The 17,447-nt window shown below is 42.0% G+C and overlaps 1 protein-coding gene across 1 annotated transcript in view; it reads left to right on the top strand.

Moving 5' to 3' along the window:
- LOC132999547 (low-density lipoprotein receptor-related protein 1-like) overlaps window positions 1-17,447 on the top strand; it is a 112,769-nt gene that overhangs the window by 11,666 nt on the left and 83,656 nt on the right. The window contains exon 2 of the mRNA XM_061069240.1: window positions 5,492-5,614. Within this exon, the coding sequence (XP_060925223.1) occupies window positions 5,492-5,614 (123 nt within the window). The remainder of the gene's footprint in view (window positions 1-5,491; window positions 5,615-17,447) is intronic.

Genomic DNA, 17,447 nt, shown 5'->3' with positions numbered 1-17,447 from the left:
TGTAATATCAACGTAATATGTTTTCTGCGTAAACACACTCAGCTAGACTTCTTTGCTCAGCTAGCTTAGAAAACCTGGACCAACAGAAGGTTTGTTGATTTGTCCACCACTTTGGTCCAGACTGAAATATCTCAAAAATCATGCTTGGACTGCGATAAAATGTTCTACCTTCATTTTTGCCCTGTCAGGATGAAGTGTAATACCATTTATGACCCTCTGACTTTTCATAGATCACCAACATCCCAGGGAAACCTTGGTTTGTCATACACTTTATTTTTTGGAAAAACTTTCTTTTGTGTTTTTATTAGCTCCAGCTAACATACTAGAATGCTAAACTAAGATGGTGAACATGGTTAACCTCATAGACTGTATATAAAGATAAGTCTCCCCTTTAACCCACTGTCCAAATATTCATCCCAAAATAATCCAGATATGAAAGCTGCCATGGTTTTGGTCACACTTTGGCTTCACTTTTAAAGGAGCTATCTTGTCGTCCTTCTCTATGTTCATTCTATGATAGCATAATCCATTATAGCAGGTTAGCATGCTGATATTGGCTTTTAGCTCAAAGCATCAAAGTGATAGCTGCTAGCATGATTTTAGATATTTAGTCTTGTTATACTGGGGCTGACTGATGGTTTGCAGATGTGATCACTGAAGGGAAGTTCTAGTCTCTAATGGGCATATTTTGTAATGTCTGGGCAGTTTGTAAGTTACAGAATAGGAGAACTACGACGGACACAGACTGTATGTCTCTCCGTGCGATTCCTGCTTTCCATTCTGCACAGGCCTCCTCTCAGCACCACCGTTGACAGAACTTTTATTCCACCTTCAGCTCCACTGCTGCTGAGTGGTGTGTGATGAGGCGGTAGTCTCACTGTCTGCTGCAGCTTTGTAGTGCCCCGGTTGATCTTTGAGGGCAGACGTCCAACTTATTTATAGCTCTGGTGTGGGTGTTGGAGGAAATGGGGCTGTGGCTGGTGTGTTTGCCTTAGGAGAGGATTCTTCCTCCCAACCAGACTGAGCTCATCCAGGAGCTATAGGACCAGAGGGGCAGTGGATTTGCAAGGGGGCACAAATGGCCCAAAGCGTTTTCATGCAGCCTCCACTTGGGTAAACACACAGGCAGCTCATTGATAGCATGTGTGACATTCCTCCATCCCATCACAGTGTCCCAGCTCAGTTTGCTCTCAGATCCTCAGGCCTCCACCCAGCTGTGAGGGCCCGGCCCCACCTTTGAGTTGACGTACGCACACAGCTCTCCATTTGCTCTCACTGCTCCAGGTCATCTAGTTTCTACTCTGTTATGTCATCCTGTGCCGCATCCATCTGTTTACCCCCCTTTTCTTTCTTTCAACCTCTTTCTCACTGTATAGTTTCCTTCACAAACAAAAGACAATTACGTAAGAGACCAGTAGCACTTTGCAGCAGAACCAAACACCTCCACAGCCAAAATTATGTTTTGCTCAAGCAGTTATCGTTGTTTTTTAAAAACCTGGATCTAGTGTTTTAAACCAGATAAATAAACCACCTATAATATTTCAGACCCAAGTGATAAGCTAACCTCTCATAGGCAAGTTTATCTGTTCAAGATCTGTGACCAAAAAGTAGTTGTGCTGCTATATTAGGTTTGCCTAAAGAGAAAAATAAGTGAGAAAATGTTTTTATTCAATATTCTTCAGTTTTGGATATTATATATATATATATATCAGATCTAGTTAAAATGATTGAATCTGAGTAAATTGTTGGTTACCATGAACCACTTTCATCTTTTATAATTTTTATTTTCAGGATGTGCCATTCACTCATTTAACCTTTAGTATAACATTAATGTCAGTTAGAACAAGGGACTTTCTGGTAGAGGATTGTAAAATCATGCAACGGAATATGAATTAATTCAGACACAAAAAAAAATGTATTTCTAAAACCATATATTTCGTGTCTGAACTGAAAAGTCCACTAACAAACTGTCTAGAACACAGTCTTGTTATGCAGGTGTCGACAACAGAGGAGAAACATATTAATTGGACAGTCCATGTGTGCAAATAGACCCAAGGGTGATCCAGTGGTAGTGCCCTCACCACCGGACAATGACGAATGAAGGATGTTTCTCATTTCTCTCCGAATGGGTTTCCTCCATTCCTCCTTCCTTCGCTTCTTTTCCTCATGTCTCTGCTCATGTCTCCAGACTAAAAGATGTGAGGGAAGGATGCAAGTCAGAGAAATGTGGAGGCAATTAAGGGAGCTGAGATGCACCCATACTCTCTAACTTGCCTCCCTGACCACCACTGTGGTTTGTGCTTCCTGTAATTCAGTTTTATTCATTTGTAATGTAGAAATCAGACAAAGGACAAAGAGCAATGGAAATGTACAGGTCGTGCAAAAGGGACCAAAAGAAGATGCCTGTAATTTAAAACCGTATTCACAAAGTTAAACATAAATGCATATATGCTCTTTACTGCTGTATACTTTGCACAGTATATATACAAGTCTTGTTGTGGTTGGATGACTTGAGACAGACTCTAATGACAGGTTTGAGCACAGCCTCTGTCTCCACTCCCTCTGCTTCCCTCTACCTATCACAGCTGGCTGACGTGGTGCTGGTACAGGAGCCCTTGCTGTTGCATGCTCACTAACCTCCTGACCTCCTTCCTGCTCCCTGATCTGTTGCTGTCAGGAGCGTCTTGCAGATGAGTCTGAGGCAGATGTGCACTCCTCCCACAGCCATTATTGGAGGAAGAGTTAACAGCATGTAGAGTCAGAGCACGTCAGCATCTGAACAACCGAGACACAACAGACAGATGCGCCAAGACTCGCTGCCAACTGCGGCTGGTGTTGATACCTCCAAACAAACAAACAAATAAATGCGAGCACGCACCAAAGACGAATGATGAAGAGCAAAGGGGAAACGCTCTAACACAAACCTGGTTCCACTGCATGAATAATTCAAAAAGCTTGTAACTCCTGCGGAAATGATGCCCCTATGCACACACACATACACACACACACACACACAGTATACACACACACACATCGATTGCAAGTGGGGAATGTGTGAAAGAGCACAGCAATATGTCAGCTTGAATACATGGTATTTAGGTTGAGCTCCATTTCAAGATTCCCTTCACCACTGGAGTTGGAGGCCAGCTTCAAATGTAAATACACTCATCCTGTTTATCCTGCTTCATCCCATCATCCAGCCCTGTTCTGTCCCATTGCTTCCTCTTGCCCCATTCCTCCTGTTATATGCCCACTTGGTCGAGAGGTTACAATAACATCTTAATCTCCAACCGGGGCCTTGTAATCTGACAGTAAAAGACTTACTGTACACGAGAGGTTTTGACACAGTCTGCGTGTGACACTTTGTAAAATAAGATTAAAAATGGAAATGATCAGATGTGTCAGAAGGCCGAGGTCAGTGGAATGATTCAGGGAAGTGAAGCTTTTGCCAATAACCACTGATATTTACTGTAATAACAGTGATGGAAGTGGAGTTTTTATAGAAAGACATTTTGTGTAAAAGAAACATAAGGCAAAAAGAGCACATGAACTCAGTTGATATAAAAACATAACTTCAATATATTATATTCAGACAATTAACAACACCTTTCATTATAAATTCCAGTTATAGTTTGGGATTTTCACTGTAATGTCCACATTCTTGTCATTTTCAGCTAAATATTGTATTACCTTCCCTATATAACTTGCCTGAGAGCTAAAGTGCTTTTTTAATAATCTATGCTGGGCGGTAAAAATACAGAGCACCGTGTTACAGTACATTTTCAGCTCACTGGAGGTAGACTGTCGGTTTAAGCTGCCATTGGACTCGTATTTCAGACGGCGTTCTTCTCCCTCGCTGCTTCAAGCCTCATACAGTTTTCAATATGTCCTTTGCTGAGTAAAGGGCAACCTCTGAGTAAGCTGAAAATGACACAGGACTGTGGAGGTTTGTTTATGTGAGACTAGTCATTCCAGTCACGAGTACTGCAAAAGCTCACTGTAACAATTGATCAGGTTGATTAACAGGACTACAAACATCTGCAGGCACCTTTCCCTTTCACCTCATGCAGTGAAAATCCAGAGTTGCTCAAATTGGGTTGGTAAAACCGATTTGAGCTTAGTAAGGAAGTATAGGTGTCCAAATTAATTTTTAAGTAGGCCAGTTATAGGGGCGGATAAAGAGGCAAGGCCATTGGGCACTGGTCAAAGGTGAAATCTGGCCCCTGAAGTGCCCCTGTCCTGTCAATAAGAAAAGATAGACCCTTACTAACAAAACTAACAGTATATATACAATTTGTCAATAATTTTGATTTTCTTAGCTTTTTTGAAGTACACAAATAATATGGAATATGGAACAATAATGTATGACTCAAAGCTGAAGGAATGACTTGGATGTGAACCTTAGTCAGGAATTGTGAATGAATTTAGAACATATAATTGGCCATTTTGTGTAAATTATGGGACCTCTATGGCCCCCGATTAAGAAAAATCTGAGATCCGCCACTGAGCCCAGTTGAACAGAAAACACTTCCTCCCAACCTTAGTCTGACTTTGAGTTAAACCGCAAGAAATACAAGAAATAATCCCAAACAACTGGAGGGTACTATCCTATGTAATGGTGCTATTACTTCTTCTGCTGATGATGAATGAATAAGTCTCAGTAATTTAACTCTTTTGATTAACATGTAATATCATTGAATGCCTTCAAGTGATTGTTTATGAAACATTGTGAACAGCAACAGTGTCAGTGTTTCATACTTACTTTTCTTTACTTTTCTATACCTGCTGAATAGGATTTGGGGATTTCCACTTGACTTTGTAAAACCTTATGTACCAAGTGGACAATAAACTTCTCAAGTAAATTCTGAACATACCAAGATTATACATTTTTCATCATTATTTTTCCTCCTGATGAAATATGTTATGTAAGACTAGTAACCACTCAGCAGTAAGTTGTTGTGTCCAACTGTGCTCAAAGAGAGCCTCCCCTGAATGACTCAGCCTTGTTGCTTGTGTGTGTTTATGTGCTGGTCTGAGGGGACTTGAGTTTGTGGGTTTGAATACTCATTTGGCTGTGGATGGAGTGAGCAGTTTTTTTTCCCTCTCTGGAAGGTTGATTGAAGGGAAAGTGGATGATAGGGGGGCAGCTCACTAAACAAGATGGTCTTCTATACCTTCCAGACGTGTTGCATCACTGCAAAATGGCCTGGGAACACTGACCTGGATATTTAGGTGCAGTGAGTTTATGCCAAAGCCTTTCCAGCCCTGTGTGTGTGATTTTTCGTTTTTGTGTATCCATCTCTTTCCTCTCCATCTTGCAGCCACTTTCCAGAACGTAATTAGGGCCATTGAGGGACACTATTGACTCAGAACACAACAGACCCTGCTTACTAATGAGACCACAGGACTAAAGATCTCTAACACAAAAGGGGCTGTTTTCTTTTTCCAGGAATCTTTTCATTAATTAAATTTTGTCTTTGTCTCTTTTCAGCCCCAAAGACCTGCAGCCCAAAGCAATTTGTGTGTAAAGACGGGGTGACGTGCATCTCGAAGGGATGGCGCTGCGACCGGGAGAAAGACTGCCCAGACGGCTCTGACGAGGAGCCTGATGTCTGTAAGTCTCTCTGAGTAGAAACGCTCCAGTGTATTGTATCCAGATGATGACTGTTTGTACGATTCTGCTACATCTGTCTCCACAACAGAATGACGTTTGGCCTCCATTCAGGGTAGATAAGTGAAGCCTGGAGAGAAAGGCTTGTCAGATTTTGTGGATTTAAATGTCTGGATATGTGCATCATATAATCTAAAGTAGAGCCAGACCGATATATATCCTTTGGCTGATAAATGCCCATATGTAAACTTTTATTATACAGAACAAACAATGCAGAAAAGGTATGCATTTACATTTACCTGTTATCTCAAAAAATCTGTTACTATATTTGTTTTTATTTGTGTTTTCAGGTAAGACCTTTAATACCAAAGGAAATTGAAGACCCAGATCTAGTCCCAAGGTTACAATAACAAAGAATAATATAAAGATATGAAAAAGAAGTAAAGTATTAAAATATGAAGTGTAATTAGTAGTTAAAGCTGCGGATCATTGCATACATTTATAATAAAAATGTATGGTCAAGCTGTAAAATATCAAAATCTATCATATAATATATTCTAATGTAATCGGCATCATCCACCCAGCAATCTGTCAGGCTCTAATGTAAAGCATCCTTAGTAGGGTGTGTTTTTTTCACATCACGTTTTGGATTGTTTTTTTACATTCAAGTCTGTGAATTCAGAGGAAAACAAGCACTTGCTGCTTCTCTCTTCTGATATTTTACAGAAAGTGTTAAAGGCAGATTAGGATGTGAAACTATTTTGAAAAAGTGTATACATTTTAGCCTTTGATTATATTCATCACAATAAATGCAAACTCTAGTTAGTAACAGCCTTTGTTAATCTGCAGAAAATACTCTCTATATCAATGTCTGACGTATATAGATTGATTTGACTTGAACAATATTCAACAGGTGCAGATCTTTGAAACTTACCCAGGGATTAGAAACCTACTGTGGTTTCACTTTTTTTAGCAATCTCAAGGGTATGCTAATAAGTTAGCTTAGCGTTTGATCCCTGCAAACAGTTTCTGAAAGCAGTCTTCGACTAACAGACTGAGACTGATGGGCTATTAGATTTATTTGGCTAACCACAGCCGTGCCGCAGACAACAACGGGATGTTCTATCTGCGAGCGAGAGGGGTCATTCGGCTTCGAACTGTGCTGTCATGCCCAATTAGGAGATTTACTAAGTTTGTATTTCTTTGATAGATGTGATTTCCTTGTGCATTCAGAGGCACTGAGGATGCAGTCGCGAGACAAAACCAATCCGAAAGTAGAACTGAAAAAAACAAACAAGAAGACAGCTGTCGTGGTTTTAAAGTCCTAATTAGAGTTAAGATGCTTTCAGGCTGAATCCCTCGGAAGTGAATAAAGCAGCAGTGTGTGTTTGGTCGGCCTCGTAGACTGAAACACCTGTAGTTTTCTAAGAGGGCAGGGGGCTCGGGTGGATGAGTGGGGGGTCAGTGTGTGTGTGTGTGTGTGTGTGTGTGTGTGTGTGTGTGTGTGTGTGTGTGTGTGTGTGTGTGTGTGTGTGTGTGTGTGTGTGTGTGTGTGTGTGTGTGTGTGTGTGTGTGTGTGTGTGTGTGTGTGTGTGTGTGTGTGTGTGTGTGTGTGTGTGTGGCCAGGCTAGAGTGCGATAGCTGCAGTCTAGACATAGAGACTGTATGAGTGCAGGTCTGGAAGCCATTAGAGACTCGCCCCAGAGCAATGGAGAAACCTGCTGTTTTTCACAACCTGCTCTTTCCCCTCTTCTCATCTGTGGAACGGCCTCCTTCCGTGTCTGTTTCTGGAACGGAAACAACGTGCCTCCGTCCCCTGCGTCACGCGACTCCCTCTAGCTTGTGCCACATGCTTAAAAAAAACTAAAAGTTATGAGACCTGTGCTCTGGATGGCCCCGACTTCACACAGGGTCATCACACAAAACCCAAGAAGTGAGTCAGAGAGACAAAAAAGGAGCCATTTTATCTTAGCCTTCCTAGAATTACTTGTTTTTGTAGAAGATAAGACTGGTGAGATTGTTACTGAGAAATGATACCAAGTTAATTACAATGTTTGGAGTAAACACTGTTATCTAGGACTTGAGAGTATATGACCCGAGTGCAGACGTCAGTGCAAGAGGTTAAATATTCTGTAAAAGGGGGTTTCAATTGAAATGTGAGTTACAATTTGAGAGTTGTGCATCACTTAAATTTATGGTTTTAGATAATCTGTTATTTTTTGTAAATAAATCTTGGGAATCAAACAACAACTATCACCTGAGTAGCCTAGACCCGATAATGCTTATTCCTCTTTTACATTACATTAAACATTTACATTAAGCTTTGCCACAAACCTCTTTGCTTGTCCAAAAACCTCTATGGTTTTACCTTAATTATGATAAAAATGGGAAACTGAGATGTTCCGATACCATAGCTGGACTTATAAATTTAAACAGCTGTAAGCTAACCCTGTATGGGATAATGATTGCTACCGTTGTTGTAGGACCTGGCTCAGGTTATACCCTGTGACAAACTATTACATGTAATGAATGAATAGTATAGAACTTCTTTTATTATCTAATTTGACAGTCACAACTGAAAAATAACACAAATAAATACATGTAGAATTAAACAACAATTTGTGTGATGCAATTGTTGTAACCCCTCAAAACTTAAGTCTCTAATTGCTGATGTTTAAGCTAGCTCTGGCTAACGCTACGCTAGCTTAAATAATGTATTCTTCGCCCTGTAAAAACAGCACTCGCTAGTGACAGTACAGCACAACTGCTGATTTGCAGTGGTGAAGAAGAGGTGCTTTCTTTAAAGATGTTGTATTAGACCATTACATAGCTCTGCATACTCACCAATGCCCTACCAAGCATTTCCGGCAGTTTCGGAGGAATTTCTGATGTTGGTATTAGAACATTTCTTATGGGAACTGTAGTTTATTTTCAGTTTGTCCCAAATACTGAAGTACTACTGCGGTAAAGAGTTACTCCTGCACCAAATCTCCAGTTTAATTTAGACTATTTTTTTTACTCCTGTTTGAGTAAAGTTTTGCTAAAACAACAATGCCCAGCTTTTGCTGGCATCCCGGTGGAGGTTTTAGGGGGAATCAATTCCAAACTCTGTCTCAACAGTATCCCAGTGTTTCCTGTTGCTCTCTACTGGACATTGTTCAATGAAAACAAAATTCCATTTGAATAAACAGCCAAACACAATTGTGATGTTTACTGCAGAATCTCAGCTAAGCTCAATGTGCTTGCATTTTTGGATCTTATCATATGTATGTGATGTACTGAAAAACTGGAAAATAACTTTTCTGAGCTGTAACAATGTCACGAGAATGGAAAAGTAAAATACAAACTTATTTTACAAACTGTATGTGCACCCCCCATATAATGAGTAACACTCATAGTTTGATTGTTGTGATAAAAGCGCTTTGGCGGATGCTTCTAGTTGAAAGATGCATGAGAGAGGTTTATTTATTCACTCATGTGGACGGGGATTCACAGTGGCCTTTGTTGGGGTGTTGGCTATTGCAGTGAAGTCAGCCACTGTCCAGTGCAGCTGCTGTGTAACCCCCACAATGCTGTTCTTTGTACCCCGGCGTGCTGGGCCACACTGGCATAGAAGGATGCTGAAAAAGTAAAACAAAAACAAAATGGTTGTGCGGGCATATGCCTTTCATGTAGGGCTTTGATGTGCATTTTTAATAAATGAACATTTGAAAGCCATGCTATGAGGGTATATGGCTGGAACATAGCTTTTCAGGAAGCGTGCAGGCTCATCTCTCTGAGCTGTAGACTTTATTAGGGCCCTAAAATATTCCCACGTGCAGTGAGTGTGCCCTGGAAACACAGGAAGTGTGTAACACAACAATGATGTCCCCTGCCCTGTAATAATGGCAGCTTTACAGACAGTTCCCACCTAGGCTGCAATTAGCTCTTTAGGAGATGAAGCACTTTTGTAACAGCCACTTTCAGAGTGGAAAACATAATCTTTCATGATGTAATTGGCATCTCACTGACTCCTGTCAATAAAATGAAAGACTGCTTCCAAAGGAAAATAAAATCTGCTGTACCAAACCCACAGCTGTTGTAATGAGCCCCGAGGGAGTTTATTGTTATTGGTGCACATTAGATCAGTAGTTTCATTTACCAGATAGTTGACCCTAACTAGTGGTTATACAGAGCAGATATGGAAGAGGATGTGTTTGATCCTGCTTCCTAAAAGCAGCCACCACCCAGTTTAACTAACCATCAACATGTCAGGGAAAACAAACCTTTGCTGAGCATAAAAGAAGCACCTTGTTCCTGCAGGAAGCTGCAGCAGGTGTGAGTGTGCACACACAGAGATGTCAGACTGATGTCTCCCCTCAGATGACACAATAGTGTTCCACCTTTTTAGAACAAACTGTTATTCCACTGCAGTCTCTAAGACACATGCATAAAGACAAATATCAATCTGAGCATTACATCCAACACCAACAGCTGTTTGGTGTTTGTTAAGTTTAGTGCTTTGAAACTTGTCACATACACATGGGTGCCATATATTTTGGCAGTAAAGTGGTCACAGAATATGCAGTAAGGTTATGCTTTCCATTGTATGGTTATTGAATTTTATTTAATTAAAAAAGAGAAAGGAAACCAGAATCCTTGAAAACATTTGAAAACTCAGATTATATTATTATACAGATACAGCTGTAACACAACTCTGATATATCTATATCTTTGGCTAGTTCCACATCCAACAGAAAGACATCTAGTCACAAATCAGTTGAGAAGTTAAAACAAAAGTTTGAGCTGAACTTAGCTCTAATACAGACATACTCTGTATACATTCAATGTAAATACATAGATAGATAGATAGATAGATAGATAGATAGATAGATAGATAGATAGATAGATAGATAGATAGATAGATAGATAGATCTGCAATATACGCATGCTGTACCGGCTCCATTTATATATTTAATGCATATGGGCTATTTATATATTTAATGTATATACTCTTTTTATACATTTATTTTATACATAAAGGCTCTATTTATATATTGAATGTACATGCTCTATTAAAGGCTGTGGTGAGCCAGATGGCGTCCTCCAGTTGGCTGTTTCTGTTTGGATGAGGATTTGAGGCTGGGGCAGAAGAGAGGGTAACGCTGGCCTCCGAAGAAGGACAGCAGACCCCAGTCTGTAATCAGACAAGCAAAGTGTGTCAGGGGTTTACATTTAAAAAAAGTCATTATGTAATCTCAGCAGTGCTCCCCGCAGGAGGGAGGGGAGACTGTAGGAGCAGGCCTGGGACAAGAGGAGAGACTGAGTGGTGTATATATTGCAAGAGGATGAGGGTGTATGATAATTGAAGCTGCACAGCCCCCCCCGCACCTCGAAGGTACAGGCGCACAGATGTTGAACACCTGTCGTCGCCTCGTGGCTCGTTTGTCTCTCTCTCCCTCTTTACGATGAACCACCTGGTGTGAGATTAGTGGCAGAAATAAAATGACTGCATCCTGAATGTGCGAGTGCATTAGTGAAGACACAGCTTGTCTCCTGTGTCGGTTGTTTCACTTTGGTCTCCTTATAACGACGATCGCGCTCATCCTGCTCCGTGACCCCCCCCCCCCCCCCCTTGGGCCTTTCCTGTCGTCTGAGTAGCTATTTTTCTGTGCCATAATTAGTTATCTGTCCTTTGAATTACCTTTCTAATGCTCGACATAACAAATAGAAATTACTGTCTGGTGAGGGGCTGGGTGCTTAATTTGTGATGATTAAAGTTACCCTCTTGCTTTCTGGATAAGAACCCTCAGCCAAAACAGACTGCATTAAGTGCCTTTCACATATTAAGGTTGCACAAGATTTTTATATTCATTGAAAACACATAAAGTTAGCCTTTTAGGGCTCCAGAGTCGTGTCTCGACTGGAGGTTTGTTGGGTCGTCAGCTGTTGTTGTGCTGGTCGGGCTCCCAGGTTGTCCAGTTGTCCACTAAAAAGAGAAGCAACCCCCCCCCCCCCCCCCCATGTGTAGTGTCTCACTCTAAGCCTAGCGCCACACCTCAACCCAAGAATAAAGAAATTAATAAACCTCCTAATCAATGGGTCACACCAGACCATTGATGCAAATTATATTTTACATTGTGAAAATTATTGATGTTGTTTTATAGCTCATGGCCCTTATATATGTGGTGGCACATTTGTACTGAGATGTGCGTTAAGTCATTCTATGGCAGCTGTATGGCTCCGTCTCTCTTCTTCTACAAAAAAACCCTGCACAGTACTTTTAGGCTAATCCTCAGCCCATTGTGAGGAAATAATGGGAGAATGAAACAAATAGTTAGATTCTCAGAAATAATCAATACTTAAGAGCCTTTTTTCACGAGGTAATAAGTGTGTTTTTCTTCTTTCATCTGTGTGTTCGATAGAAAAGTGGCGAGACAGTGCGTGTGTGTGTGTGCGTCTGTTTTCCATGTGTGTAAGAGAGTTGTGCACTTACAACTTTTGTCATCTGTCCTTTTATGCACAAGCTTAAGGAAGCAGGTGTGTGCGGGACTTCTTGATATTTCCTAACCCTAACCCACTGATTTCATTTGTTTCATCCGTTTGCATTTACTCTTTGTTAATCGATAACCGATATAGAGCTGATATATATCCCAGATATATGACTCTTTCAATTTACTTTGCTGATAGGAGTGTTTGCCTTGAGGTTTCTCTGCCCAGAGGAGCCGTAATGCTTCTATGTTTGGAGAAGGCTCAGTTTGTTGTGCTTTCAAGAGCTGGATTTAGCCTTCCTGCTTTGCTTGTCACCCTGCCAGCCACCCCAGAAGCCCCCCCAGGAAGGAATGAAAATGTGGTGTTGATATATTGGAAGGAGAAGGGTGTGCAGAGAGAGCCAACAGACCAAAGATCCAACAGTCAAGTGCAGAGTGCAGAGAGGACACATAGTCTGCCACCGGGGTTAAAGCCAGACATGGTCACAATAAACTGCATTGATCTGTGGGCTGGAAGATATGGCCTAAAATTACAAATCGATTTCAATATTAGTTTTTCCATTTTGAATATATTGATATGAAGTGGACTCATGTTATATTGTTATTTTTATGAGACTGAACTGGCTTACTACTATCCATCATGTTCACCTGGTCAAATTTAATCCAGTCCCTGTGGTGTGCGCAGGAGGTTATGGATCACTCGCGCTTCTCAGAAGAACTTTCCATCGTCTTTCACTAGCAGGCCCGTGCTACACGTAAAATGTGTGCATGATCGTGACTTTATTTCATGATAAAAAACAAGATAGGAAACTCTTCATTAAGTCTGACCATCTACATTGAATTTATATGATAAAGTTGCACAAGATTTTTATATTCATTGAAAACACATAAAGTTAGCCTTTTAGGGCTCCAGAGTCGTGTCTCGACTGGAGGTTTGTTGGGTCGTCAGCTGTTGTTGTGCTGGTCGGGCTCCCAGGTTGTCCAGTTGTCCACTAAAAAGAGAAGCAACCCCCCCCCCCCCCCCCATGTGTAGTGTCTCACTCTAAGCCTAGCGCCACACCTCAACCCAAGAATAAAGAAATTAATAAACCTCCTAATCAATGGGTCACACCAGACCATTGATGCAAATTATATTTTACATTGTGAAAATTATTGATGTTGTTTTATAGCTCATGGCCCTTATATATGTGGTGGCACATTTGTACTGAGATGTGCGTTTCCTGGGCAAAAGGAAACTCAGGTAGCTGAGAACAAACCCGAGCTGGCGTCGGTGAGGCACCCACAGATGCAGTGGGAGTGGCCGGGTAATGTGTTGTTTTCCCCCTGCAGAGTGAAGTGTTTACTATAGGAGAGCTGTCAGGAATAAACAGTGTGGTGCAGGCGCCGTTATCCTCGACACTCTGCTGCTAGCCGTCGCTCAGCCGGCTTCCTGCAAGCTTTTTTGACAAGTCCGTGTTGATTTAGCAGCATCAAAAACGCGATAGGTTAGACACTCTGTCCACTTTCAGCCGGAATGAAGCTCTGGTGTTGTTGTGTTGCCTCGTGTTTCCAGAGCCGTGTCCTAGTTGTTTTGGACTTTTCTTCCTTTGGCAGGGCAGACGAGGAGGTGGGGGGGCAAGGGGGTTGTGCTCGGGGCTGCTGGGTCAGGATTCGGGTGCTCCGTCCAAGAATGTGTCACAGGGGCCAAGAGCATCGGAGAAAAGGGCCCAGCCAATGTGTGAGGACATGGTCATCAGCGGTCAGAGGAACCCAGCATTAGTTTGTCATTATGAGCAGCTGCGGTAAAGTAGTGCAACAGTTATTATTCATGAGGCGTATATTTATGGATCAACACTTTCAATTATTCATCTATCCCTGGACGGTTGATGTCTGTGAGAAGTATCTGGTTGATTCTAGTGATCTAATAATTGTCAGGAGAATGTTCTGCGACTATTGTTTCATGTGTCAAAGCTCCTTTGGTTTTGAGAATGAAGCTGGAGGCCGTGTGCAGCCTCAACAGTTGCCCTCATTCTGGCTCACATAAAGTCCCTTTCATGTTTTCGCTCAAGTACTGGCAGCACGTTGTTGTTTGTTTGTGTGTTTGCTATTGGTTGAAGAAGCATTGTGTGCTCACCAGCATATGGAGGGGAAAGCATGAACTCGTGAATGGAAAATCCCCACAACCCCGAACCAGCTCTGGGCTCAGCCTGATCCAAACCCAGATTCTGACTCTTTCTCCCTCAGCTGGCCTGGGCCTCCTTCCGCTACTGGAGAGGAAACCCAGATGAAAAGACAGTTTCCACGATGAATAATTCTGCAAAAATGTTGCTTATGAAACAAAAGGCCAAAGATTAGGAAAAGTTTTGAGAAATCCTACAGTGGATACATAAACTAGGGGGGAGTGTGGCTTGAAATATTAATCCTGGAACGGCACATAACAAGAACGTGCCAGCCTCCCCCCTTTCATCACTGTGCCCCCGTGGTCCTCACCCTTCCACAGCTCTCCCTCCATGTGGCCGTGCCACACTTCAGATCAGGCATTTGCATGTGACGCTTCTTACAGCACTGCGGCTCAGTCCGCTTTATAGGGAGCCACAGCCGATTTGTGTGATCTAAACAATGGCATTAGTTCTCTTGCCCCGGCACCCCCCTCTTCCCTTGCTACTTTGGACCGTGAGGTAGTCTGCATGTGATCCGCCTCTGTGTGAAAGGCTCCACTCGTGCAAGGTGTCTGAAATCCATTGTGCTGCAATCTTGTTTTGATAGATCCTTGACGAAGAAAGGCTTTGTTTGGCTTCACTGGTGACTTGGACTAAATAAACCTATTCATCTGTGCTCAAACAGCAAAATATCTCTTGCTCTAAGATATTTTTTTGCTTGAACTATTTCCTTTGCTCCAGCTTTAGCTCTTCTCCTCATGCTCACACAGTTCTCTGATTTATTTTTACTTCTTTTAAAGTCCTTTTCAGGTGGTCACTTTAACGGGGTTGTTAAAATCCCACCAGGCTACTGTTGGAAGCAAACCCAACCACACCGAGGACAGGACAATTTAATTTGCCAACACTACACCTGGCATTCTATTGGTCACAGACTTTTGACAGACTTGTTGCACAAAAAAATGTAAGTGCAAAGGAAAAATTCCAAGAGCAGAGGAGGAATCTGAAAGCACGTTGTACGCAAGCACAGAGGGAGAGTGAGCTGAAGCTCTAGTCCAAGCAACACAATATGCCACTGCTCATTTTGAGCACAAGCAGAGCAAATCTAAGCACAAGCCGGGACTATTTGAGTGCGAGAACAGGGTTTTGTGTTAAACCATGACAATATCTGTATGTTAAATCAATAAGTCCTGCACTCAAACTGAAAGACCATGCTCTTGAATTAAGGATTTGTTAAGGAAAAAACAAAACATAGTTACATTTTTTAAATGTTATAACCGAAGTTGAAGTTGTACTTTGTTCATCTTAAGGCAAATTTTGAGTCACACAGACCTATGGAAGAAGGGAAATCTATCCTGATACCTGCTGACGTCTCTGTGACGCCTGTAGCTGAGAAATTAGACCTTGGAACAACCTCAGGTTCTCCGTAGGAAAAGAACGGTCACATCTCCAGCGTCAGTTGTCTGCCGCTGGCCCGGTCACGAGGGTAGCTCGCATGGGTCGATGACGGAGACACTTTTCCTAAAATGTCCTAATTGAGCTCTACAATACGTGAGGCTTTACTTGCCAGCTTGTGTAGATCATTCAGCAAACGAGTCAATTAACAGCGTCGAGGAAATAGCAACTTCTCAAACAGTTAACCTGGCTCCTTCACAGTGGAGGAATGTGGAATAAAATAACCTGTTTAATTCACATTAGTGATGCCTTTTTCCACTGCGGATTTGATGCCAACTTGCACAAAAATGAAGCCTTGTGGGGCTCTGTCCACTTCCTGTCGACGAGGTGTCCCTCTTGGTCCTCTATGTCTTTCTCTCTCCCTCTCGCTCTCCCTCTCTTTGTCTTTGACAGTTTTCATTATCCACATCTTGCCCTCACTCTTACACAATTACTGTAAATGGGTCAACAGATGTTGGAGGAAAATGCTGGGAAGAGATAAAGAAGGAGAGGCAGTGAGTAGGAGTTGGGGCAAGCAACAGTTTGACTTTCCACAGGAAGGGAGAATAAGTGGAAGAGTGATTGGTTTCCAATAAAGTTCATGCGTCAAACAAAAAACAAGAAGAGAGAGAAAAGACAAAAACGGTTGGATCAAACACTCGCAACAAATATTGATTGTTTCATGTGTACGATAGAGAAATTCCCTGTCCCTATGGTTAACGTCTTCTGAATTGTTGTGTCCCCTTTCGTAGTTGGAAATTGCAGCACAGGGTTGTGGGCAACACATAGACTGTTTGGACAAAACTTGTGCTGAGTCATTAGTCCTTTTTTGTTGTGGATGAAAATGCAGTCAGAGTCACAAGGCAGGAAACTCCATCCAAGAAAAAGGGTTCAGTTATAATGTTGTGAAGGAGAAAAGCCCTGTTTGCTTGGTTCAAGACTTCAGCTGTATATTCACTGATAGATGTAGTGGAAGCTGCACAGATTCATAGTCTTATATCTATTTTACATCAAAACTAATTGGTATTCTATTCTGGTATTTTTTAATGTGTTTAAACCTGCTTAAAAGGTGATTGACTCTTTTCCCACAACCTGTACAGGAGTTTAATTTCCTGTTCTTTTTCCTCAAGTGAGTCATGTTCCTCATCATGAACATGCTGGACACTGACAAGCTCCCTCACCTTGCCGTCATACCAGTCTGAAGGAAAAGAACCCTGTGCACAAACGTTCATGGCTACGACTGGAAGTTCAATGCGACTCATAACGTTGCAGTGGAAAAAACAAATTAAAAAATAGGAAGAAATTAAGATGTTCACCCGGGTGTCTTGTTTTAATTAATTGCCAATTGGAGCCGGAGCCATGTCTACTGCAGAGTCATTCGACCCTGGAGATAATGCAGATCATATTCCCATTGCAGAAAAAAGCTAAACGTTAATTGGTTTTGGACCAGTGGCATATGGGCTGCAGAGGAGCTGTAGTTTTAGGACAAAGTCATATCCGTCCAAGATGAATATGCTTTCTGTCTCAGCACCCCAAAGTCCTCTCTTAGCATACACTACTTCACCAGGCCTGTAGCCGCTTAACTGGCATGCTCATTGTTGGTGTTGTGGCTCTGGGATGGTTGTGTGTGTATGCTGTGGATGTAGTGAAGGTAGTCATTTGGCAAGGCCCAGCTTGGATAATGATGTGTTTGTAGTTCCTGCTAGTTTTTCCTCGTGGCCGCCTCATGCTGCCACAATGGTTCTTTGGATTTCTGCCGTGCGGTTTCGCCTGTTAAGTTGGCAAGAGGAAAGGATG

Source organism: Limanda limanda, chromosome 4 (assembly GCF_963576545.1).
Source record: "Limanda limanda chromosome 4, fLimLim1.1, whole genome shotgun sequence".
NCBI classification, from domain to species: Eukaryota; Metazoa; Chordata; class Actinopteri; order Pleuronectiformes; family Pleuronectidae; genus Limanda; species Limanda limanda.
Note: the sequence above shows the minus strand (reverse complement) of the source record. Positions and strands in the feature narration are given on the sequence as shown.